The sequence below is a fragment of the Bombina bombina genome, chromosome 5, assembly GCF_027579735.1.
Source record: "Bombina bombina isolate aBomBom1 chromosome 5, aBomBom1.pri, whole genome shotgun sequence".
In the NCBI taxonomy this organism is placed as follows: domain Eukaryota; kingdom Metazoa; phylum Chordata; class Amphibia; order Anura; family Bombinatoridae; genus Bombina; species Bombina bombina.
The window spans coordinates 1,166,248,074-1,166,274,565 of NC_069503.1; the positions used below are offsets into that span (position 1 = coordinate 1,166,248,074).

Below are 26,492 nucleotides of genomic sequence, written 5' to 3' on the forward strand. Positions count from 1 at the left end.
TACACGTGCTCGTGTCCGTGTCTGCGCTTTATTACCTGAGCTGTAGCAACGGTTGGGTGTAGCAAGATGGCCGCTTAGTAACCGTCACTTGACCTGCACAACATGGCTGCCGCCTGTAGAAATGCGAATGGTATGTGTCGCGTGTCACTAGTTTGTCGCCCTGTGACTTCCTGTAGTTACTGTTGGTGTTTGTATTACAGGTACCTGAACGGCTCGTAAAGTGACCCTGTTACCCAGTAAAACAAGCGGGCATCACAACCTGTTGCTCACAGTCACTTCTGCAATACTTCGTTACTGTCCCCTTACTGACCTGACTGTGACACACACAGGGACTGACCTAGTGTGACACTCACTGCCCACCCCCACACAGTGACTGACCTAGTGTGACACTCACTGCCCCCCCCACACAGTGACTGACCTAGTGTGACACTCACTGCCCACCCCCACACAGTGACTGACCTAGTGTGACACTCACTGCCCACCCCCACACAGTGACTGACCTAGTGTGACACTCACTGCCCCCCCCACACAGTGACTGACCTAGTGTGACACTCACTGCCCCCCCCACACAGTGACTGACCTAGTGTGACACTCACTGGCCCCCCCCACACAGTGACTGACCTAGTGTGACACTCACTGCCCCCCCCACACAGTGACTGACCTAGTGTGACACTCACTGCCGCCCCCCCACACAGTGACTGACCTAGTGTGACACTCACTGCCCCCCCCCCCACACACACACAGGGACTGACCTAGTGTGACACTCACTGCCCACCCCCACACAGTGACTGACCTAGTGTGACACTCACTGCCCCCCCACACACAGTGACTGACCTAGTGTGACACTCACTGCCCCCCCCCCACACACACACAGGGACTGACCTAGTGTGACACTCACTGCCCACCCCCACACAGTGACTGACCTAGTGTGACACTCACTGCCCCCCCCACACACACAGTGACTGACCTAGTGTGACACTCACTGCCCCCCCCCCACACACACAGTGACTGACCTAGTGTGACACTCACTGCCCCCCCACACACACAGTGACTGACCTAGTGTGACACTCACTGCCCCCCCACACACACAGTGACTGACCTAGTGTGACACTCACTGCCCCCCCCACACACACAGTGACTGACCTAGTGTGACACTCACTGCCCCCCCACACACACAGTGACTGACCTAGTGTGACACTCACTGCCCCCCCACACACACAGTGACTGACCTAGTGTGACACTCACTGCCCCCCCCACACACACACTGACTGACCTAGTGTGACACTCACTGCCCCCCCCCCACACACACACTGACTGACCTAGTGTGACACTCACTGCCCCACACACACACAGTGACTGACCTAGTGTGACACTCACTGCCCCCCCCCCACACACAGTGACTGACCTAGTGTGACACTCACTGCCCCCCACACACACAGTGACTGACCTAGTGTGACACTCACTGCCCCCCCACACACACAGTGACTGACCTATTGTGACACTCACTGCCCCCCCACACACACAGTGACTGACCTAGTGTGACACTCACTGCCCCCCCCCCACACACACAGTGACTGACCTAGTGTGATACTCACTGCCCCCCCACACACACACACAGTGACTGACCTAGTGTGACACTCACTGCCCCCCCACACACACAGTGACTGACCTAGTGTGACACTCACTGCCCCCCCCCCACACACAGTGACTGACCTAGTGTGATACTCACTGCCCCCCCACACACAGTGACTGACCTAGTGTGATACTCACTGCCCCCCCACACACAGTGACTGACCTAGTGTGACACTCACTGCCCCCCCCCACAGTGACTGACCTAGAGTGACACTCACTGGCCCCCCCCACACACACACACAGGGACTGACCTAGTGTGACACTCACTGCCCCCCCCCCCCCACACACACACACACAGGGACTGACCTAGTGTGACACTAACTGCTCCCCCCCCCCCCCCACACACACACAGTGACTGACCTAGTGTGACACTCACTGCCCCCCCCACACACACACACAGTGACTGACCTAGTGTGACACTCACTTCCCCCCCACACACAGTAACTGACCTAGTGTGACACTCACTGCCCCCCCACACACAGTGACACTCACTGCCCCCCCACACACACAGTGACTGACTTAGTGTGACACACTGCCCCCCCACACACACAGTGACTGACCTAGTGTGATACTCACTGCCCCCCCCCACACACAGTGACTGACCTAGTGTGACACTCACTGCCCCCCCCCCCCACAGTGACTGACCTAGAGTGACACTCACTGGCCCCCCCCACACACACACACAGGGACTGACCTAGTGTGACACTCACTGCCCCCCCCCCCACACACACACACAGGGACTGACCTAGTGTGACACTAACTGCTCCCCCCCCCCCACACACACACAGTGACTGACCTAGTGTGACACTCACTGCCCCCCCCCACACACACACACAGTGACTGACCTAGTGTGACACTCACTTCCCCCCCACACACAGTAACTGACCTAGTGTGACACTCACTGCCCCCCCACACACAGTGACACTCACTGCCCCCCCACACACACAGTGACTGACTTAGTGTGACACACTGCCCCCCCACACACAGTGACACTCACTGCCGCCCCCCCACACAGTGACTGACCTAGTGTGACACTCACTGCCCCCCCCCACACACAGTAACTGACCTAGTGTGACACTCACTGCTCCCCCCTCACACACACACACACCCTGTGACTGACCTAGTGTGACACTCACTGCTACACACACTGTGACTGACCTAGTGTGACCCTAAGCCCCCCCCACACACAGTGACTGACCTAGTGTGACACTCAATGCTCCCGCCCATACACACACACACACAGTGCCTGGCCAAGAGTGACACTCACTGCTACACACACTGTGTCTGACCTAGTGTAACACTCACTGCTCCCGCCCATACACACACACACACACACACACACAGTGCCTGGCCAAGAGTGACACTCACTGCTACACACGTCTCACCTAGTGACAATTGTTTAACCCTCCAATTATACTGTACCTCCTACTGACACTTAAATCTGCTGCTTATTACTGACAGTCACCCCGACCATATGCTATCACTGTACCTGGCCTACTGACAGTCACCCCGACCATATGCTATCACTGTACCCGGCTTACTGACAGTAACCCTGACCATATGCTATCACTGTACCCGGCTTACTGACAGTCACCCCGACCATATGCTATCATTGTGCCTGGCCTACTGACAGTCACCCCGACCATATGCTATCACTGTGCCTGGCCTACTGACAGTCACCCCGACCATATGCTATCACTGTGCCTGGCCTACTGACAGTCACCCCGACCATATGCTATCACTGTGCCTGGCCTACTGACAGTCACCCCGACCATATGCCATCACTGTGCCTGGCCTGCTGACAGTCACTGTCTTTCAGTTGCTATCACTGTACTTGGCCTATTCATGGACACTGTTCTTTCCCTAGCTTACAGTGTCGCCGTCACTACCCTCACTGACTTTTCTGATGGTCTCTGTCACTATGGCTAGTATATATACCCTCCTAGGTATTCTGTACCTGGTACAAGGGTTCCCCTATGGTCTTCAGTCAGGGCTTTTCCCGGTGGTCCTGCGCACTCAAGGACTCTCTCTTTCCCATATTGGCCTCACTAAGATTCTTTACCTGCCATGGCTACTGAAGTTTCTGTGGTCACCGCTGGTCGATGGCTGGTTGAACCGGCGCACGTGGCTGCTACTCAGCACAGGAGGTCTGTGTTTGTGTTGCCTTCTGTGCTCCCTCCTGTCTCCAGCAGTGACTGTCTTGCCTGTGGTCTGCCTTTTGTTTCTCATGCACATACTGTCCTCCCTTCAAGATGTGGCTGTAGATGCTGTGTCTGTAGCCGTCCTTACACATGAGCAGGTTGGGCTGGGCAACTCTCTGCAAGTGGTGGCCTATAAGATAGGATCTGTGCTGGCTGGCGGTGGGGCACTTACCTTATTGGACACTTTGGGCTGGAGAGCAGTGTTCTTGCTGTTGGCTGGCATGTATCTTCTGGCTGTCTTGTCTACTGCAAGGACGAAAGCCCTGGTGAATGCAGAGCTGGCTCCTGAGGGTGACCACAACTTACCTGCTAGGTGCAGAACCCTAAAAGACATTGTTTACAAGGTATTTGCAGTTCCGGGGACAGTGTGGACAGGTGTATATGTCCTGACCTACAAACTAGGTGAGTGTCTCTGATAGCTTCAATTCTCTGTGTCTCTTTTCAGGTTCTAGCACATAAAACAACATATATTGTTACCCCTGTCCCATTAAGGAAAGAAAAAAACAGAACAATATTTACATATATAGATTAAAAACAATGCAAAGATGGAATTAAGATTATAGTACCTTGTATGATCATAAAGCATTGATCGTAGAAACAAATAAAACATTGGCTTAACCACCATGTTTAAATAAAGATTTAAATGGACTAACAATATTATTCTTAGTTAAAATACATGCATAGTTTAAATGAAGGGATAGCACTTGAAATATGGGAGATGTGAGAGGCCCTATAAATATGGTCAGCATAATATAGCTCAAACCACCACTTCTAATAAACAACCATGATGTTACTAATGGAATACACAGAAAAACCAAATACCACCATAAAAATGCTCTGGGAATTTAAATGACAAAAGCATTTAAACTTGGATTTAGAATATATGTATGTATATCTCACTCTTCTCTGTCTTCTTCCTCTCCCCTGTATACAGGTGAGCAGGGCACTATGTGTGTGTATATACTGTCTGTATGCAGGTGAGCAGGGCGCTGTGTGTGTATATACTGTCTGTATGCAGGTGAGCAGGGTGCTGTGTGTGTGTATACTGTCTGTATGCAGGTGAGCAGGGCACTGTGTGTGTATATACTGTCTGTATACAGGTGAGCAGGGCACTGTGTGTGTGTATACTGTCTGTATGCAGGTGAGCAGGGCACTGTGTGTGTGTATACTGTCTGTATGCAGGTGAGCAGGGCACTGTGTGTGTATATACTGTCTGTATACAGGTGAGCAGGGCACTGTGTGTGTATATACTGTCTGTATGCAGGTGAGCAGGGCGCTGTGTGTGTATATACTGTCTGTATACAGGTGAGCAGGGCACTGTGTGTGTATATACTGTCTGTATGCAGGTGAGCAGGGCACTGTGTGTGTGTATACTGTCTGTATGCAGGTGAGCAGGGCACTGTGTGTGTATATACTGTCTGTATGCAGGTGAGCAGGGTGCTGTGTGTGTATATACTGTCTGTATGCAGGTGAGCAGGGCGCTGTGTGTGTATATACTGTCTGTATGCAGGTGAGCAGGGTGCTGTGTGTGTATATACTGTCTGTATGCAGGTGAGCAGGGCGCTGTGTGTGTATATACTGTCTGTATACAGGTGAGCAGGGCACTGTGTGTGTATATACTGTCTGTATACAGGTGAGCAGGGCACTGTGTGTGTGTGTGTATATACTGTCTGTATACAGGTGAGCAGGGCACTATGCGTGTATATACTGTCTGTATACAGGTGAGCAGGGCACTGTGTGTGTATATACTGTCTGTATACAGGTAAGCAAGGCACTGTGTGTGTGTATACTGTCTGTATGCAGGTGAGCAGGGCACTGTGTGTGTATATACTGTCTGTATGCAGGTGAGCAGGGCACTGTGTGTGTATATACTGTCTGTATACAGGTGAGCAGGGCACTGTGTGTGTGTATACTGTCTGTATACAGGTGAGCAGGGCACTGTGTGTGTATATACTGTCTGTATACAGGTGAGCAGGGTGCTGTGTGTGTATATACTGTCTGTATACAGGTGAGCAGGGCACTGTGTGTGTATATACTGTCTGTATGCAGGTGAGCAGGGCACTGTGTGTGTATATACTGTCTGTATACAGGTGAGCAGGGCACTGTGTGTGTGTATATACTGTCTGTATACAGGTGAGCAGGGCACTGTGTGTGTGTATACTGTCTGTATACAGGTGAGCAGGGCACTGTGTGTGTATATACTGTCTGTATACAGGTGAGCAGGGCACTGTGTGTATATATACTGTCTGTATACAGGTGAGCAGGGCACTGTGTGTGTGTATATACTGTCTGTATACAGGTGAGCAGGGCACTGTGTGTGTATATACTGTCTGTATACAGGTGAGCAGGGCACTGTGTGTGTATATACTGTCTGTATACAGGTGAGCAGGGCACTGTGTGTGTGTGTATATACTGTCTGTATGCAGGTGAGCAGGGTACTGTGTGTGTGTATACTGTCTGTATACAGGTGATCAGGGCACTGTGTGTGTATATACTGTCTGTATACAGGTGAGCAGGGTACTGTGTGTGTATATACTGTCTGTATACAGGTGAGCAGGGCACTGTGTGTGTGTGTATATACTGTCTGTATGCAGGTGAGCAGGGTACTGTGTGTGTGTATACTGTCTGTATGCAGGTGAGCAGGGCACTGTGTGTGTATATACTGTCTGTATACAGGTGAGCAGGGCACTGTGTGTGTATATACTGTCTGTATACAGGTGAGCAGGGCACTGTGTGTGTGTGTATATACTGTCTGTATACAGGTGAGCAGGGCACTGTGTGTGTATATACTGTCTGTATACAGGTGAGCAGGGTACTGTGTGTGTGTATATACTGTCTGTATACAGGTGATCAGGGCACTGTGTGTGTATATACTGTCTGTATACAGGTGAGCAGGGTACTGTGTGTGTATATACTGTCTGTATACAGGTGAGCAGGGCACTGTGTGTGTGTGTATATACTGTCTGTATACAGGTGAGCAGGGCACTGTGTGTGTGTATACTGTCTGTATACAGGTGAGCAGGGTACTGTGTGTGTATATACTGTCTGTATACAGGTGAGCAGGGCACTGTGTGTGTATATACTGTCTGTATGCAGGTGAGCAGGGTACTGTGTGTGTGTATACTGTCTGTATGCAGGTGAGCAGGGCACTGTGTGTGTATATACTGTCTGTATACAGGTGAGCAGGGCACTGTGTGTGTATATACTGTCTGTATACAGGTGATCAGGGCACTGTGTGTGTATATACTGTCTGTATACAGGTGAGCAGGGCACTGTGTGTGTATATACTGTCTGTATACAGGTGAGCAGGGCACTGTGTGTGTATATACTGTCTGTATACAGGTGAGCAGGGCACTGTGTGTGTATATACTGTCTGTATACAGGTGAGCAGGGCACTGTGTGTGTATATACTGTCTGTATACAGGTGAGCAGGGCACTGTGTGTATATACTGTCTGTATGCAGGTGAGCAGGGCACTGTGTGTGTGTATACTGTCTGTATACAGGTGAGCAGGGCACTGTGTGTGTATATACTGTCTGTATACAGGTGAGCAGGGCACTGTGTGTATATACTGTCTGTATACAGGTGAGCAGGGCACTGTGTGTGTATATACTGTCTGTATACAGGTGAGCAGGGCGCTGTGTGTGTGTATACTGTCTGTATACAGGTGAGCAGGGCGCTGTGTGTGTGTATACTGTCTGTATACAGGTGAGCAGGGCACTGTGTGTGTATATACTGTCTGTATACAGGTGAGCAGGGCACTGTGTGTGTATATACTGTCTGTATACAGGTGAGCAGGGCACTGTGTGTGTGTGTATATACTGTCTGTATACAGGTGAGCAGGGCACTGTGTGTGTGTATATACTGTCTGTATACAGGTGAGCAGGGCACTGTGTGTGTGTGTATATACTGTCTGTATACAGGTGAGCAGGGCACTGTGTGTGTGTATACTGTCTGTATACAGGTGAGCAGGGCGCTGTGTGTGTATATACTGTCTGTATACAGGTGAGCAGGGCACTGTGTGTGTATATACTGTCTGTATACAGGTGAGCAGGGCACTGTGTGTGTGTATATACTGTCTGTATACAGGTGAGCAGGGCACTGTGTGTGTATATACTGTCTGTATACAGGTGAGCAGGGCACTGTGTGTGTATATACTGTCTGTATACAGGTGATCAGGGCACTGTGTGTGTATATACTGTCTGTATACAGGTGAGCAGGGCACTGTGTGTGTGTGTATACTGTCTGTATACAGGTGATCAGGGCACTGTGTGTGTATATACTGTCTGTATACAGGTGAGCAGGGCACTGTGTGTGTATATACTGTCTGTATGCAGGTGAGCAGGGCACTGTGTGTGTATATACTGTCTGTATGCAGGTGAGCAGGGCACTGTGTGTGTATATACTGTCTGTATACAGGTGAGTAGGGCACTGTGTGTATATACTGTCTGTATGCAGGTGAGCAGGGCACTGTGTGTGTGTATACTGTCTGTATACAGGTGAGCAGGGCACTGTGTGTGTATATACTGTCTGTATACAGGTGAGCAGGGCACTGTGTGTGTATATACTGTCTGTATACAGGTGAGCAGGGCACTGTGTGTGTATATACTGTCTGTATACAGGTGAGCAGGGCGCTGTGTGTGTGTATACTGTCTGTATACAGGTGAGCAGGGCACTGTGTGTGTGTATACTGTCTGTATACAGGTGAGCAGGGCACTGTGTGTGTGTGTATATACTGTCTGTATACAGGTGAGCAGGGCACTGTGTGTGTGTGTATACTGTCTGTATGCAGGTGAGCAGGGCACTGTGTGTGTATATACTGTCTGTATACAGGTGAGCAGGGCACTGTGTGTGTATATACTGTCTGTATACAGGTGAGCAGGGCACTGTGTGTGTATATACTGTCTGTATACAGGTGAGCAGGGCACTGTGTGTGTGTATATACTGTCTGTATACAGGTGAGCAGGGCACTGTGTGTATATACTGTCTGTATACAGGTGAGCAGGGCACTGTGTGTGTATATACTGTCTGTATACAGGTGAGCAGGGCACCGTGTGTGTGTATACTGTCTGTATACAGGTGAGCAGGGCACTGTGTGTGTGTATATACTGTCTGTATACAGGTGAGCAGGGCACTGTGTGTATATACTGTCTGTATACAGGTGAGCAGGGCACCGTGTGTGTGTGTGTGTGTGTATATACTGTCTGTATACAGGTGAGCAGGGCACTGTGTGTGTATATACTGTCTGTATACAGGTGAGCAGGGCACTGTGTGTGTATATACTGTCTGTATACAGGTGAGCAGGGCACTGTGTGTGTGTATACTGTCTGTATACAGGTGAGCAGGGCACTATGTGTGTGTATATACTGTCTGTATGCAGGTGAGCAGGGCACTGTGTGTGTGTGTATATACTGTCTGTATACAGGTGAGCAGGGCACTGTGTGTGTGTATATACTGTCTGTATACAGGTGAGCAGGGCACTGTGTGTGTGTGTATATACTGTCTGTATACAGGTGAGCAGGGCACTGTGTGTGTGTGTATATACTGTCTGTATACAGGTGAGCAGGGCACTGTGTGTGTATATACTGTCTGTATACAGGTGAGCAGGGCACTGTGTGTGTATATACTGTCTGTATACAGGTGAGCAGGGCGCTGTGTGTGTATATACTGTCTGTATACAGGTGAGCAGGGCGCTGTGTGTGTGTATATACTGTCTGTATGCAGGTGAGCAGGGCACTGTGTGTGTATATACTGTCTGTATACAGGTGAGCAGGGCGCTGTGTGTGTGTGTGTATATATACTGTCTGTATACAGGTGAGCAGGGCACTGTGTGTGTATATACTGTCTGTATACAGGTGAGCAGGGCGCTGTGTGTGTGTGTGTATATATACTGTCTGTATACAGGTGAGCAGGGTACTGTGTGTGTATATACTGTCTGTATGCAGGTGAGCAGGGCACTGTGTGTGTATATACTGTCTGTATACAGGTGAGCAGGGCACTGTGTGTGTGTGTATACTGTCTGTATACAGGTGAGCAGGGTACTGTGTGTGTATATACTGTCTGTATGCAGGTGAGCAGGGCACTATGTGTGTGTATATACTGTCTGTATGCAGGTGAGCAGGGCACTGTGTGTGTGTGTATATACTGTCTGTATACGGGTGAGCAGGGCACTGTGTGTGTATATACTGTCTGTATACAGGTGAGCAGGGCACTGTGTGTGTGTATACTGTCTGTATACAGGTGAGCAGGGTACTGTGTGTGTATATACTGTCTGTATACAGGTGAGCAGGGCACTGTGTGTGTATATACTGTCTGTATACAGGTGAGCAGGGCACTGTGTGTGTGTATACTGTCTGTATACAGGTGAGCAGGGTACTGTGTGTGTATATACTGTCTGTATACAGGTGAGCAGGGCACTGTGTGTGTATATACTGTCTGTATACAGGTGAGCAGGGCACTGTGTGTGTATATACTGTCTGTATACAGGTGAGCAGGGCACTGTGTGTGTATATACTGTCTGTATACAGGTGAGCAGGGCACTGTGTGTGTATATACTGTCTGTATACAGGTGAGCAGGGCACTGTGTGTGTATATACTGTCTGTATACAGGTGAGCAGGGCACTGTGTGTGTATATACTGTCTGTATACAGGTGAGCAGGGCACTGTGTGTATATACTGTCTGTATACAGGTGAGCAGGGCACTGTGTGTATATACTGTCTGTATACAGGTGAGCAGGGCACTGTGTGTGTATATACTGTCTGTATACAGGTGAGCAGGGCACTGTGTGTATATACAGTCTGTATACAGGTGAGCAGGGCGCTGTGTGTGTGTATATACCGTCTGTATACAGGTGAGCAGGGCACTGTGTGTATATACTGTCTGTATACAGGTGAGCAGGGCACTGTGTGTGTATACTGTCTGTATACAGGTGAGCAGGGCACTGTGTGTGTATACTGTCTGTGTACAGGTGAGCAGGGCACTGTGTGTGTATACTGTCTGTATACAGGTGAGCAGGGCACTGTGTGTGTATACTGTCTGTATACAGGTGAGCAGGGCGCTGTGTGTGTGTATATACCGTCTGTATACAGATGAGCAGGGCACTGTGTGTATATACTGTCTGTATACAGGTGAGCAGGGCACTGTGTGTGTGTGTGTATATACTGTCTGTATACAGGTGAGCAGGGCACTGTGTGTGTATACTGTCTGTATACAGGTGAGCAGGGCACTGTGTGTATATACTGTCTGTATACAGGTGAGCAGGGCGCTGTGTGTGTATATACCGTCTGTATACAGATGAGCAGGGCACTGTGTGTATATACTGTCTGTATACAGGTGAGCAGGGCACTGTGTGTGTGTGTATATACTGTCTGTATACAGGTGAGCAGGGCACTGTGTGTGTGTGTATATACTTGTGGCAAACCTCGCCACTTATGAACTATGCAGGAATTGATATTTAGGCTAATGGTTAAAATGTATGTTGCTGTTTAAACTCCCTGCTGTTTCAGTTGGGAAACCCCTTGTAGGGGAGACTGTTTTTAAAAAGTGTTTGTTTTTTTCCAGTTGTTGAATAAGTTGTTGTTGACTCCCAAGCTATGTGTCGTCTAGTTCTTGGTGGAAAGGGGTTATTATTACAATTACCAAGAGTAGTTATTTGCTTGTCTCTGCTTACCAAAAAGATATTACAGATCCTACTGCCTCTCTGCTACAATTACCAATAGTAGTTATTTGCTTGTCTCTGCCTACCCAAAAGATATTACAGATCCTACTGCCTCTCTGCTACAATTACCAAGAGTAGTTACTTGCTTGTCTCTGCCTACCCAAAAGATATTACAGATCCTACTGCCTCTCTGCTACAATTACCAAGAGTAGTTACTTGCTTGTCTCTGCCTACCCAAAAGATATTACAGATCCTACTACCTCTCTGCTACAATTGGTGGCAAGCGACGGGATTCAAACCGCACAGCAAGTCGTAGGACAAGTGATGTATATGAACGGACGGTGAATGGGGACAGATTATACCAGACTAAAGAGAACTGCATTGAAGGAATTACTGGAGGCGAGAGGAATTATTGCCAGCAATAAAACCAAAGCAAGGCTGATTGCAGAGCTCATGGAGGGAGACCGGGTAGCAGGTACGGCCGTACCCATAATGAAGAACGAAACCGAATTCCAAAAAGAGATGCGGACCTGGTTGGCTTTTTTTCCGCTACCCCATTCGGAGGAGCTCCTGACACTGACATCAGCAGATGTACAGGAATACTTGATGGTGACCCGACAAACCACCCCGAGACCCAGAGAGGGGCTACCAGTACACTCCAGTGCTGGTACAGGGAAAGCTAAGATTCCCAAATACGCATTCAAGGATCATACCGACACAGAGGATATCGATGGGTACCTACAGGACTTTGAGCGATTATGCCAACTGCATAATATTAGTACCGCTGACCAAGTTCCCCTACTGGCTGGCAAGTTATCCGGGCGGGCTGCTGAAGCCTACCGCACCATACCAGATGAGGACAGCAGGGACTACCAGAAGGTAAAACAGGCCATCCTGACTAGGTATGCTATTACCCCGGAGGCATACCGACAGCGGTTCCGAGACCTGAAGAAGCTGGAGAAAGATACCCACACTGAGTGGGCGCATCGGCTAACCAGGGCCGCTAAAGGCTGGTTGCAGGCAGCCCAAGTCACCCAGTTGGAAGACCTTTTACAACTCCTGTTGATGGAGCAATTCTTCCAAGGGGTGTCCACTGAATTGCAAATCAACCAATGTACAAATGTAACCAACAAGGGCACATTCAGAGAGACTGTCCCAGGAACAAGAACCGATCCACCTGGAACAACCAGAACAACCGGGCAACTGTACACTGCTACCAGAACGAGCCCCGACTACAGACCCAACCCGCAGTCTTCCACGAGGAACCCTTGGGCATCTTACACAAGGTAAACCCAGTACAGGCCGCTTCGGACAACCTACAAAGCCACCGCCAGGTGGTCTATATAGAGGGCCGATGTGTCCAAGGGCTGCGTGACTCTGTGGCCACCATAACCTTGCTCCGGCAACATTTCGTTTCCACCAATCAACTCACCGGAGACTGTGTAGCTGTCCGGGTGGCCGGGGGAGCCATTTACAAGATTCCCACGGCCAAAGTACACTTGGATTGGGGAGCAGGGTCGGGGAACATAGAAGTGGGCCTTATGCAAAATTTGCCCGCAGACGTTATTTTGGGCAACGACTTAGGGGAGCTGACTTCAGCGTTTGCACCCCGAACCTCCCCACAAGCAGCACTGCCCGTTGTTACCCGACAACAGGCCCGCACCAACACACTGACTGATCACTCTGAGGCTCAGGTAAGCAATCACCCCCCTAATGTCTCTTGGGCCCCTCCACTAGAGTTTGGTAGCGAAGTGGCCACTGACCCCTCATTGCAAGTATATAGGGATAAGGTAAACCAGAATCAGACGGGGTTGGAAGGAGAGAGGTATGGTTGGAACAAGGGGTTACTGTACAGGTATACTGAGAAGGTAGTGGCCGGATCTATTCCCTTGTCCGTTCAGCAGTTAATAGTACCTCAGAGGTATAGACGAGAACTGCTACGGGTTGCCCACAATATTTCGCTGTCAGGCCACCTAGGAGTTAGTCGGACGAAGCACCGCCTAACTCAGAATTTCTTTTGGCCAGGGATCACCAAAGATATTAGGCAGTATTGTCAGACGTGTGACACCTGCCAACGAGTAGGGAAAAGAGGAGACCGATATAACGCAAAGCTACACTCCCTCCCCATAATAGAGGAGCCTTTTAGTCGAGTGGCGGTGGACCTCATTGGCCCCCTAGCCAAGCCTAGCCCCTCGGGGAAGAGGTATATACTCACGGTCGTGGATTATGCCACCCGATATCCCGAGGCGGTGGCTCTGGCTAATATTCATGCCGAGACCGTGGCAGATGCCCTCATCAAAATCTTCTCCCGCATGGGATTTCCCCGGGAGATTATTTCGTACCGGGGCACCCAGTTTACGGCTGAGATTACCCACCAGTTGTGGAGAGCATGTGGGGTGAAACCAATTGTAAATTCCGCTTATCACCCCCAGTCTAATGGGCTCTGTGAACGGTTTAATGGAACACTGAAACAGATGCTCTGCACGTTCATGGATACCCAGAAGAACTGGGAGCGGTTTCTACCCCATTTGCTTTTCGCCTACCGGGAGGTACCTCAGGAGTCCACGGGGTTCTCTCCCTTTGAATTATTATTCGGAAGGAGGGTACGGGGTCCCCTAGACTTAATCTGAGAGCATTGGGAGGGGGAAGTCACTAGTGACGGTACTCCTATCGTACCATACGTGCTGGAATTTAGGGAGCGCCTGGAGGCCCTGACTCGGACCGTCCGCTCCAATCTTCAGGCAGCTTAAACCCGTCAGCGCCGTTGGTATGATAGGGGCGCCAGGGACCGCAGTTTTCAGACTGGGCAGAAGGTGCTAATCTTAAAACCGGTCAAAAATGATAAACTGCAGGCCTCCTGGCAGGGCCCATACAAGGTGGTGGAACAAATCTGTGACACCACCTATGAGATCGGCCCATGTACTGGAGCAGGCGGTAGACGCATGCTCCATGTAAATATGTTGAAGCCGTACCATGAACGCGCAGAGGTGAATGCTATTTGCTCCCTTGCCGCGGACGACGCAGACAGTTTACCTCTTCCCGACCTCCTAGGAATGAAGAACCGGAACGAAGGTCTGGGAGAGGTACAATTGGGTGAGCGGTTAAGTCCTCGGGAACGAGCTCAAATAGCAGAGCTACTGCAGGAAAAGAGAGACGTTCTCCAACGTGCCTGGATATACCAGACTGTCCACCCATAGGGTAGAAACCCCAGGTCACCTCCCTATGCGTCAACCTCCTTACCGCATACCAGAATCGGTGTGAGAACATATGCGGAAGGAGATTGACGAGATGCTACAGTTAGGAGTGATTGAGCACTCGGACAGCCCCTGGGCCTCGCCGGTAGTTCTAGTGCCGAAGCGGGACGGCACGACCCGCTTCTGCGTAGACTACCGGAAACTTAATGATAAAACCGTCTCTGACGCCTACCCTATGCCCCGGATAGATGAGCTCCTGGATAAAATGGCTCGAGGCCAGTACCTCACCACCATAGATCTGTGTAAGGGGTACTGGCAGATCCCACTAGCCGAGGATGCCATTCCCAAATCAGCGTTCGTCACCCCGTTTGGCCTGTACCAATTCAAGGTCATGCCATTCGGGATGAAGAACGCTCCGGCTACTTTCCAGCGAATGGTAGATCGGCTACTGGATGGGTCCCAAGAGTACGCATGCGCCTATTTAGACGACATAGCTATATTTAGCAGCTCCTGGGATGAGCATTTGAACCATATAGGGACGATCCTAGATCGCATTAGGGAGGCAGGATTAACCCTTAAGCCTAGCAAATGTCACATAGGGATGGCGGAGGTCCAGTACCTAGGGCACCGAGTAGGTAGCGGGCAGCAGAGGCCCGAACCGGCCAAGGTAGAGGCTGTAGCCAAGTGGCCCACTCCCCGTACCAAGACCCAAGTGCTGGCCTTTCTAGGTACCGCAGGCTATTATAGGAAGTTCATACCTAATTATAGTACCCTAGCCAAAGCCCTCACCGACCTCACCCGTAAAAACCTTCCTAAGATTGTTACCTGGAGCCCAGAGTGTGAACAAGCATTCCAAGAACTGAAAAAGGCTCTCGTAAATGCCCCTATCCTTGCTGCCCGGGATCCAACTAAACGCTTTCTCGTCCATACAGACGCTTCTATGTTTGGATTGGGAGCCGTGTTGAGCCAAGTCGGGGCTGATGGCGGCGAGCATCCTGTGGCCTACCTAAGCAGGAAACTGTTACCCCGAGAAGTTAGCTACGCCGCCATCGAAAAGGAATGCCTGGCCGTGGTGTGGGCCCTCAAGAAACTTCAGCCATATCTATATGGACAACAATTTTCCCTGCTCACAGATCACAACCCGTTGGTGTGGCTGAACAGGGTATCCGGAGACAATGCCCGGCTGTTGCGCTGGAGTTTGGCGCTGCAGCCGTTTGACTTAACAATCCATTACCGACCTGGGAAGCAAAACGGCAACGCCGACGGGTTGTCCAGACAAACTGAACTTGAACCTTGATCTGTGAACACTCCTCCGGACCTTCCCAAGCCAATCCGTTGGGATCAGACTGGGTATGCCGGTTTGGTTCTGGGGGAGCATTGTGGCAAACCTCGCCACTTATGAACTATGCAGGAATTGTTATTTAGGCTAATGGTTAAAATGTATGTTAAACTGTATGTTACTGTTTAAACTCCCTGCTGTTTCAGTTGGGAAACCCCTTGTAGGGGAGACTGTTTTTAAAAAGTGTTTGTTTTTCCAGTTGTTGAATAAGTTGTTGTTGACTTCCAAGCTATGTGTCGTCTAGTTCTTGGTGGAAAGGGGTTATTATTACAATTACCAAGAGTAGTTACTTGCTTGTCTCTGCTTACCAAAAAGATATTACAGATCCTACTGCCTCTCTGCTACATACTGTGTGTTTATATACCGTCTGTATACAGGTGGGCAGGGCACTGTGTGTGTATATACTGTCTGTATACAGGTGAGCAGGGTACTGTGTGTGTATATACTGTCTGTATACAGTTGAGCAGGGCACTGTGTGTGTATATACTGTCTGTATACATTTGAGCAGGGCACTGTGTGTGTATAAACTGTCTGTATACAGGTGAGCAGGGCACTGTGTGTGTATTTACTGTCTGTATACAGGTGAGCAGGGCACTGTGTGTGTATATACTGTCTGTATACAGGTGAGCAGGGCACTGTGTGTGTATATACTGTCTGTATACAGGTGAGCAGGGCACTGTGTGTGTATATACTGTCTGTATACAGGTAAGCAGGGCACTGTGTGTGTGTATATATACTGTCTGTATACAGGTGAGCAGGGCACTGTGTGTGTATATACTGTCTGTATACAGGTGAGCAGGGCACTGTGTGTGTATATACTGTCTGTATACAGGTGAGCAGGGCACTGTGTGTGTGTATATACTGTCTGTATACAGGTGAGCAGGGCGCTGTGTGTGTATATACTGTCTGTATACAGGTGAGCAGGGCGCTGTGTGTGTATATACTGTCTGTATACAGGTGAGCAGGGCACTGTGTGTGTATATACTGTCTGTATACAGGTGAGCAGGGCACTGTGTGTGTATATACTGTCTGTATACAGGTGAGCAGGGCGCTGTGTGTGTGTGTGTGTGTATATATACTGTCTGTATACAGGTGAGCAGGGCACTGTGTGTATATATACTGTCTGTATACAGGTGAGCAGGGCACTGTGTGTGTATTTACTGTCTGTATACAGGTGAGCAGGGTACTGTGTGTGTATATACTGTCTGTATACAGGTGAGCAGGGCGCTGTGTGTGTATATACTGTCTGTATACAGGTGAGCAGGGCGCTGTGTGTGTATATACTGTCTGTATACAGGTGAGCAGGGCGCTGTGTTTGTATATACTGTCTGTATACAGGTGAGCAGGGCGCTGTGTGTGTATATACTGTCTGTATACAGGTGAGCAGGGCGCTGTGTTTGTATATACTGTCTGTATACAGGTGAGCAGGGCACTGTGTGTGTATATACCGTCTGTATACAAGTGAGCAGGGCACTCTCATTGTGCTTCTCTCTCTTTTTTCTCTGTATACAGGTGAGCAGGGCTCTCTCAGCATGATTCCCCTTTTGCTTTTGGACGCAGGTGTCTCTGCAGCTGAGCTTGGGGTCTACAATGGAATTATTTCAGTGGGATTTTCTGTTGCTGGATCTGCACTTGGTGGGACACTGCTCTCTAGGGGCCGGTAATTTGTTTATTTTGTTCTAGAGTTCTTTTCCTCAACTTTCCTCTTTTTTTTTTTTTTTTTTCTTCAACTTTCTCTCTTTCCCTCTCCTTTATTTTACCCTTTCTCTTGCCCTCTCTCTCTTGCCCTCTCTCTCTTGCCCTCTCTCTCTTGCCCTCTCTCTCTTGCCCTCTCTCTTTCTCTCTCTCTTTCTCTCTCTCTTGCCCTCTCTCTCTTGCCCTCTCTCTCTTGCCCTCTCTCTCTTGCCCTCTCTCTCTTGCCCTCTCTCTCTTGCCCTCTCTCTCTTGCCCTCTCTCTCTTGCCCTCTCTCTCTTGCCCTCTCTCTCTTGCCCTCTCTCTCTTGCCCTCTCTCTCTTGCCCTCTCTCTCTTGCCCTCTCTCTCTTGCCCTCTCTCTTCTCCTCTCTCTTGCCTTCTCTCTTCTCTCTTGCCCTCTCTCTTCTCCTCTTTCTTGCCTTCTCTCTTGCCCTCTCTCTTCTCCTCTTTCTTGCCTTCTCTCTTCTCTCTTGCCCTCTCTCTTGCCCTCTCTCTTGCCCTCTCTCTTGCCCTCTCTCTTGCCCTCTCTCTTGCCCTCTCTCTTGCCCTCTCTCTTGCCCTCTCTCTTGCCCTCTCTCTTGCCCTCTCTCTTGCCCTCTCTCTTCTCCTCTCTCTTCTCCTCTTTCTTGCCCTCTCTCTTCTCCTCTCTCTTGCCCTCTCTCTTCTCCTCTCTCTTGCCTTCTCTCTTCTCTCTTGCCCTCTCTCTTGCCCTCTCTCTTGCCCTCTCTCTTGCCCTCTCTCTTGCCCTCTCTCTTGCCCTCTCTCTTGCCCTCTCTCTTGCCCTCTCTCTTGCCCTCTCTCTTCTCCTCTCTCTTGCCCTCTCTCTTCTCCTCTTTCTTGCCCTCTCTCTTCTCCTCTTTCTTGCCCTCTCTCTTCTCCTCTTTCTTGCCCTCTCTCTTCTCCTCTCTCTTGCCCTCTCTCTTCTCCTCTCTCTTGCCTTCTCTCTTGCCCTCTCTCTTGCCCTCTCTCTTGCCCTCTCTCTTGCCCTCTCTCTTGCCCTCTCTCTTGCCCTCTCTCTTGCCCTCTCTCTTGCCCTCTCTCTTGCCCTCTCTCTTGCCCTCTCTCTTGCCCTCTCTCTTGCCCTCTCTCTTCTCCTCTCTCTTGCCCTCTCTCTTCTCCTCTCTCTTCTCCTCTCTCTTCTCCTCTTTCTTGCCCTCTCTCTTCTCCTCTCTCTTGCCCTCTCTCTTCTCCTCTCTCTTGCCTTCTCTCTTCTCTCTTGCCCTCTCTCTCTTGCCCTCTCTCTCTTGCCCTCTCTCTCTTGCCCTCTCTCTCTTGCCCTCTCTCTCTTGCCCTCTCTCTCTTGCCCTCTCTCTCTTGCCCTCTCTCTCTTGCCCTCTCTCTCTTGCCCTCTCTCTCTTGCCCTCTCTCTCTTGCCCTCTCTCTCTTGCCCTCTCTCTCTTGCCCTCTCTCTCTTGCCCTCTCTCTCTTGCCCTCTCTCTCTTGCCCTCTCTCTCTTGCCCTCTCTCTCTTGCCCTCTCTCTCTTGCCCTCTCTCTCTTGCCCTCTCTCTCTTGCCCTCTCTCTCTTGCCCCCTCTCTCTTGCCCTCTCTCTTCTCCTCTCTCTTGCCCTCTCTCTTGCCCTCTCTCTTCTCTCTTCTCCTCTTTCTTGCCCTCTCTCTTCTCCTCTCTCTTGCCTTCTCTCTTGCCCTCTCTCTCTTGCCCTCTCTCTTCTCCTCTCTCTTGCCCTCTCTCTTCTCCTCTTTCTTGCCTTCTCCCCTCTCTCTTGCCCTCTCTCTTGCCCTCTCTCTTGCCCTCTCTCTTGCCCTCTCTCTTGCCCTCTCTCTTGCCCTCTCTCTTGCCCTCTCTCTTCTCCTCTCTCTTGCCCTCTCTCTCTTGCCCTCTCTCTCTTGCCCTCTCTCTCTTGCCCTCTCTCTCTTGCCCTCTCTCTCTTGCCCTCTCTCTCTTGCCCTCTCTCTCTTGCCCTCTCTCTCTTGCCCTCTCTCTCTTGCCCTCTCTCTCTTGCCCTCTCTCTCTTGCCCCCTCTCTCTTGCCCTCTCTCTTGCCCCCTCTCTCTTGCCCTCTCTCTTGCCCTCTCTCTTGCCCTCTCTCTTGCCCTCTCTCTTGCCCTCTCTCTTGCCCTCTCTCTTGCCCTCTCTCTTCTCCTCTCTCTTCTCCTCTCTCTTGCCCTCTCTCTTGCCCTCTCTCTTCTCTCTTCTCCTCTTTCTTGCCCTCTCTCTTCTCCTCTCTCTTGCCTTCTCTCTTGCCCTCTCTCTCTTGCCCTCTCTCTTGCCCTCTCTCTTGCCCTCTCTCTCTTGCCCTCTCTCTCTTGCCCTCTCTCTTCTCCTCTCTCTTGCCCTCTCTCTTCTCCTCTTTCTTGCCTTCTCCCCTCTCTCTTGCCCTCTCTCTTGCCCTCTCTCTTCTCCTCTCTCTTCTCCTCTCTCTTCTCCTCTCTCTTCTCCTCTCTCTTCTCCTCTCTCTTCTCCTCTCTCTTCTCCTCTCTCTTCTCCTCTCTCTTCTCCTCTCTCTTCTCCTCTCTCTTCTCCTCTCTCTTGCCCTCTCTCTTGCCCTCTCTCTTGCCCTCTCTCTTGCCCTCTCTCTTCTCCTCTCTCTTGCCCTCTCTCTTCTCCTCTCTCTTGCCCTCTCTCTTCTCCTCTCTCTTGCCCTCTCTCTTCTCCTCTTTCTTGCCCTCTCTCTTCTCCTCTTTCTTGCCCTCTCTCTTCTCCTCTCTCTTGCCCTCTCTCTTCTCCTCTCTCTTGCCTTCTCTCTTCTCTCTTGCCCTCTCTCTTGCCCTCTCTCTTGCCCTCTCTCTTGCCCTCTCTCTTGCCCTCTCTCTTGCCCTCTCTCTTGCCCTCTCTCTTGCCCTCTCTCTTGCCCTCTCTCTTGCCCTCTCTCTTGCCCTCTCTCTTGCCCTCTCTCTTGCCCTCTCTCTTGCCCTCTCTCTTGCCCTCTCTCTTGCCCTCTCTCTTCTCCTCTCTCTTGCCCTCTCTCTTCTCCTCTCTCTTGCCTTCTCTCTTCTCTCTTGCCCTCTCTCTCTTGCCCTCTCTCTCTTGCCCTCTCTCTTCTCCTCTCTCTTGCCCTCTCTCTCTTGCCCTCTCTCTCTTGCCCTCTCTCTCTTGCCCTCTCTCTCTTGCCCTCTCTCTCTTGCCCTCTCTCTCTTGCCCTCTCTCTCTTGCCCTCTCTCTCTTGCCCTCTCTCTCTTGCCCTCTCTCTCTTGCCCTCTCTCTCTTGCCCTCTCTCTCTTGCCCTCTCTCTCTTGCCCTCTCTCTCTTGCCCCCTCTCTCTTGCCCTCTCTCTTGCCCTCTCTCTTGCCCTCTCTCTTCTCTCTTCTCCTCTTTCTTGCCCTCTCTCTTCTCCTCTCTCTTGCCTTCTCTCTTCTCCTCTCTCTTGCCTTCTCTCTTGCCCTCTCTCTCTTGCCCTCTCTCTTCTCCTCTCTCTTGCCCTCTCTCTTCTCCTCTTTCTTGCCTTCTCCCCTCTCTCTTGCCCTCTCTCTTGCCCTCTCTCTTGCCCTCTCTCTTGCCCTCTCTCTTGCCCTCTCTCTTGCCCTCTCTCTCTTGCCCTCTCTCTCTTGCCCTCTCTCTCTTGCCCTCTCTCTCTTGCCCTCTCTCTCTTGCCCTCTCTCTCTTGCCCTCTCTCTCTTGCCCTCTCTCTCTTGCCCTCTCTCTCTTGCCCTCTCTCTCTTGCCCCCTCTCTCTTGCCCCCTCTCTCTTGCCCTCTCTCTTGCCCTCTCTCTTGCCCTCTCTCTTGCCCTCTCTCTTGCCCTCTCTCTTGCCCTCTCTCTTGCCCTCTCTCTTGCCCTCTCTCTTGCCCTCTCTCTTCTCTCTTCTCCTCTTTCTTGCCCTCTCTCTTCTCCTCTCTCTTGCCTTCTCTCTTGCCCTCTCTCTCTTGCCCTCTCTCTTCTCCTCTCTCTTGCCCTCTCTCTTCTCCTCTTTCTTGCCTTCTCCCCTCTCTCTTGCCCTCTTTCTTGCCCTCTCTCTTGCCCTCTCTCTTGCCCTCTCTCTTGCCCTCTCTCTTGCCCTCTCTCTTGCCCTCTCTCTTGCCCTCTCTCTTGCCCTCTCTCTTGCCCTCTCTCTTGCCCTCTCTCTTCTCCTCTCTCTTCTCCTCTCTCTTCTCCTCTCTCTTCTCCTCTCTCTTCTCCTCTCTCTTCTCCTCTCTCTTCTCCTCTCTCTTCTCCTCTCTCTTCTCCTCTCTCTTCTCCTCTCTCTTCTCCTCTCTCTTGCCCTCTCTCTTGCCCTCTCTCTTCTCTCTTGCCCTCTCTCTTCTCTCTTCTCTTCTCTCTTGCCCTCTCTCTTCTCTCTTGCCCTCTCTCTTCTCTCTTCTCTTCTCTCTTGCCCTCTCTCTTCTCTCTTGCCCTCTCTCTTCTCTCTTGCCCTCTCTCTTCTCTCTTGCCCTCTCTCTTCTCCTCCTCCTCTCTCTTGCCCTCTCTCTTCTCCTCCTCCTCCTCCTCCTCCTCCTCCTCCTCCTCCTCCTCCTCCTCCTCCTCTCTCTTGCCCTCTCTCTTCTCCTCCTCCTCCTCCTCCTCTCTCTTGCCCTCTCTCTTCTCCTCCTCCTCCTCCTCCTCCTCCTCCTCCTCCTCCTCCTCTCTCTTGCCCTCTCTCTTCTCCTCCTCCTCCTCCTCCTCCTCCTCCTCCTCCTCCTCCTCCTCCTCCTCCTCCTCCTCCTCCTCTCTCTTGCCCTCCTCCTCCTCCTCCTCCTCCTCCTCCTCCTCCTCCTCCTCCTCCTCCTCCTCTCTCTTGCCCTCTCTCTTCTCCTCCTCCTCCTCCTCCTCCTCCTCCTCCTCCTCCTCCTCCTCCTCTCTCTTGCCCTCTCTCTTCTCCTCCTCCTCCTCCTCCTCCTCCTCCTCCTCCTCCTCTCTCTTGCCCTCTCTCTTCTCCTCCTCCTCCTCCTCCTCCTCCTCCTCCTCCTCCTCCTCCTCCTCTCTCTTGCCCTCTCTCTTCTCCTCCTCCTCCTCCTCCTCCTCTCTCTTGCCCTCTCTCTTCTCCTCCTCCTCCTCCTCCTCCTCCTCTCTCTTGCCCTCTCTCTTCTCCTCCTCCTCCTCCTCCTCCTCCTCCTCCTCCTCTCTCTTGCCCTCTCTCTTCTCCTCCTCCTCCTCCTCCTCCTCCTCCTCTCTCTTGCCCTCTCTCTTCTCCTCCTCCTCTCTCTTGCCCTCTCTCTCCTCTCTCCTCCTGCCTCCTCCTCTCCTCCTCCTCCTCCTCCTCCTCCTCTCTCTTGCCCTCTCTCTTCTCCTCCTCCTCCTCTCCTCCTCCTCCTCCTCCTCCTCCTCCTCCTCCTCCTCTCTCTTGCCCCTCTCTCTTCTCTCCTCCTCCTCCTCCTCATCCTCCTCCTCCTCCTCCTCCTCCTCCTCTCTCTTGCCCTCTCTCTTCTCCTCCTCCTCTCTCTTGCCCTCTCTCTTCTCCTCCTCCTCCTCCTCCTCTCTCTTGCCCTCTCTCTCCTCCTCCTCCTCTCTCTTGCCCTCTCTCTTCTCCTCCTCCTCTCTCTTGCCCTCTCTCTTCTCCTCCTCCTCCTCCTCTCTCTTGCCCTCTCTCTTCTCCTCCTCCTCCTCTCTCTTGCCCTCTCTCTTCTCCTCCTCCTCCTCCTCTCTCTTGCCCTCTCTCTTCTCCTCCTCCTCCTCCTCCTCCTCCTCCTCCTCCTCTCTCTTGCCCTCTCTCTTCTCCTCCTCCTCCTCCTCCTCCTCCTCCTCCTCCTCCTCCTCTCTCTTGCCCTCTCTCTTCTCCTCCTCCTCCTCTCTCTTGCCCTCTCTCTTCTCCTCCTCCTCCTCCTCCTCCTCCTCCTCCTCCTCCTCCTCTCTCTTGCCCTCTCTCTTCTCCTCCTCCTCCTCCTCCTCCTCCTCCTCCTCCTCCTCCTCCTCCTCCTCCTCCTCCTCTCTCTTGCCCTCCTCCTCCTCCTCCTCCTCCTCCTCCTCCTCTCTCTTGCCCTCTCTCTTCTCCTCCTCCTCCTCCTCCTCTCTCTTGCCCTCTCTCTTCTCCTCCTCCTCCTCCTCCTCCTCCTCCTCCTCCTCCTCCTCTCTCTTGCCCTCTCTCTTCTTCTCCTCCTCCTCCTCCTCCTCCTCCTCCTCCTCCTCCTCCTCCTCCTCTCTCTTGCCCTCTCTCTTCTCCTCCTCCTCCTCCTCCTCCTCCTCCTCCTCCTCCTCTCTCTTGCCCTCTCTCTTCTCCTCCTCCTCCTCCTCCTCCTCCTCCTCTCTCTTGCCCTCTCTCTTCTCCTCCTCCTCCTCCTCCTCCTCCTCCTCCTCTCTCTTGCCCTCTCTCTTCTCCTCCTCCTCCTCTCTCTTGCCCTCTCTCTTCTCCTCCTCCTCCTCTCTCTTGCCCTCTCTCTTCTCCTCCTCCTCCTCTCTCTTGCCCTCTCTCTTCTCCTCCTCCTCCTCCTCTCTCTTGCCCTCTCTCTTCTCCTCCTCCTCCTCCTCTCTCTTGCCCTCTCTCTTCTCCTCCTCCTCCTCCTCTCTCTTGCCCTCTCTCTTCTCCTCTCACTAACCATTATTTCTGGAAATCAACTCCTGGCCACTAGGAGGAGGCAAAGGTTCCCAAAGCTTTAAGAGCAATTAATCCCTCCCACCTCTCTGGAATTCTAGCCAATAAAGGAGAAGTAGAACGGTAGTAAAGTACAAAGTAGGGAGAATGAGGCGCTAACGAGCACTGCCGCCTGTAACGAAATCATTTGTTTTCTCTCATAAGGTGGCGAGAGTCCTTACTCCTGGGAACTATTACTCAAGCTGTAGATAAAAAAAATGTAAAGCAGACTCCTAAATATCAGACACTACTGCCTGAAGGACTTTCCTACCAAATACTTTAAAGTGGTAGAATTTAGAGAAAGTCTGTTTCTACTTTGCAAATGTATTTAATATAAGTCTCATTCTTGAAAATCCAAGAAGATGAAGCTGATTTAGAAAAATGAGCAATAAAACTATCCTAACGAGTAAAACTTGTTAATTATGAGATTTGGCTAAAAACTAACGGCTGTAGCCCTTTGACCTTTTTGTGGACCAAGGGACAAACAAATTAAAGGATTGTCTAAAAACCTTTGTAATTCTAATGCTCTTACAATATCTAAATTAAGTAAGAGGCCATCAAATTAATTCTTTGGATTAGGACAAGGAGATGGGTTAATATGTACGGATTGATTTTTGTTCTGAAAAATCACTTTAGGTAAAAAAAATCATATTGAGTCGTTAAAAACCACCTTATCTTGAAAATAAGAGCAACAATTTCAGGAAGTCTTCCGGCAGAAGCCAAATGTCCAAAACACGCAAGTTCTAAAAGAGAAACATTTAAAGCTTGTAAAAAAACAAATTACTGTTCCAAAGAGGAGACACCGCATTTATCCTGACTAAGCCTGAACAAAGCCTAGATGTCAAGGCAATTAGCATTTTTCTGTAGTATGAAACAGCATAAGATGGAATATGAATCTTTAAAGATTTAGCAGATAAGTCATTATCTGAACCGACTTGCAAAAAGAAGTAGTCTTGGAATTTAAAATGAATGCCAGAAAAAAACCCTAGTTTCCATCATAATATGGGAAGAGTCCACAGCTGCATTCCTTACTTGTGGGAAATACTGAACCTGACAACCAGGAAGTGGCAAACACACCCCAGCCAAAGGCTTAAATACCTCCCCCACTTCCTCATAACCCCAGTCTTTCTTTGCCTTTCGTCACAGGAGGTTGGCAGAGAAGTGTCAGAAGTTTCCGATAGTCTCTTATGGAGGGTAGTACTCTTCGGCAATGGGACTGGAGTTTTAAGTAGTCTTGTCAGCCTCTCAGTGAGAGCATGGATGAAGTCCGGAGATGTAGGGAGAGTCTTTCTGCGAAACCATCCCGACTCATATTAACAGCTCCATAGGCAATCAGCGTTGAAGAGTTTCACTGCCTGCTTTGTTCACTCAAGCCCATGTCAGAAGCTATGCTACTATCTGTCACACTTGAAGGGCCGTGTTCCTGTTCCACGGCGTGGATTCTGGAAGATCGTGTCATTTTTTTATACATGTATGATAACGCAAGAAGATAGGGTCACAGTGTCACTCCTTTTATCTGTATAGAATCAAGGGTTAATATCTCCTTAGTGGGGAATATTGTACAGGGGGGGATAATAATCTTATATATTTATTTGATTTTATGCTGCTTTATGTGTGAGATGTTATGGCTCATAGGCTGTTATGGAATATACAGGTTTCACTTTCACTTTGAGAGCCATGCAGCTTACAAGTTTGGCGCACTTTCTCATAGCAGGGACGGTCCTGCATTGTGCACCATGTGATTTATTTCCTTTTTTCCTGACCTGGCATCTATCAGAGAGGAGTACTGACTCTCTGTACTGTTTGGGTCATAGGAGGTGGTGAGTGCCCCAGCCATTGTGGTATAAGAGTGCTGTGTTTTTTAATAAAATAATATTTCTCTAGTTCTCCGGTTATTGCACTAGCGATGGAAGATTGTTACATTAGAGGGCACTCCCTCTATTCCTAATGAATAATTCCTGTTTATATGGTGAGAGGGCCTTAGTTCCGCCCTTTCAATTATGTTCCATATGCCTTGATAAAGTGATAATATCAAACATGTTTGATACCACGGAGCCGTCCACCTCTGAGGAGTTGTCATCCAGTGGGGTGCGTACCCTAAATTCTTATATCTCTACACATGCAGTTTTCCAGTAGCATTGCTGATCCTCCATCTGGAGGGGGCCTTGTTTCACCAGACGTTACTGCGCAGTTCAGACGGTGGTGTCTGCGGCCTTTAATGCTTTACCTCGCCCTGCTAAGCGCAAGCGAAAGGTTACATATTGCACTCCTTCCCAGAGTACATCAGGTAATTTATTGGATTTAACTGAGGTTATCCGAGGATGAAGTTTTTTCTG

General features: G+C 50.6%; 1 protein-coding gene across 1 annotated transcript in view; it reads left to right on the forward strand.

Annotated features, from left to right (window-relative positions):
• Positions 1 to 2,961: 2,961 nt before the first annotated feature.
• MFSD3 (major facilitator superfamily domain containing 3) overlaps positions 2,962 to 26,492 on the forward strand; it is a 240,829-nt gene continuing 217,298 nt past the window's right edge. Inside the window, exons 1-2 of the mRNA XM_053715994.1 lie at positions 2,962 to 4,235; positions 17,536 to 17,683. Coding sequence (XP_053571969.1) covers positions 3,539 to 4,235; positions 17,536 to 17,683 — 845 coding nt within the window. The 5' untranslated portion in view covers positions 2,962 to 3,538. The remainder of the gene's footprint in view (positions 4,236 to 17,535; positions 17,684 to 26,492) is intronic.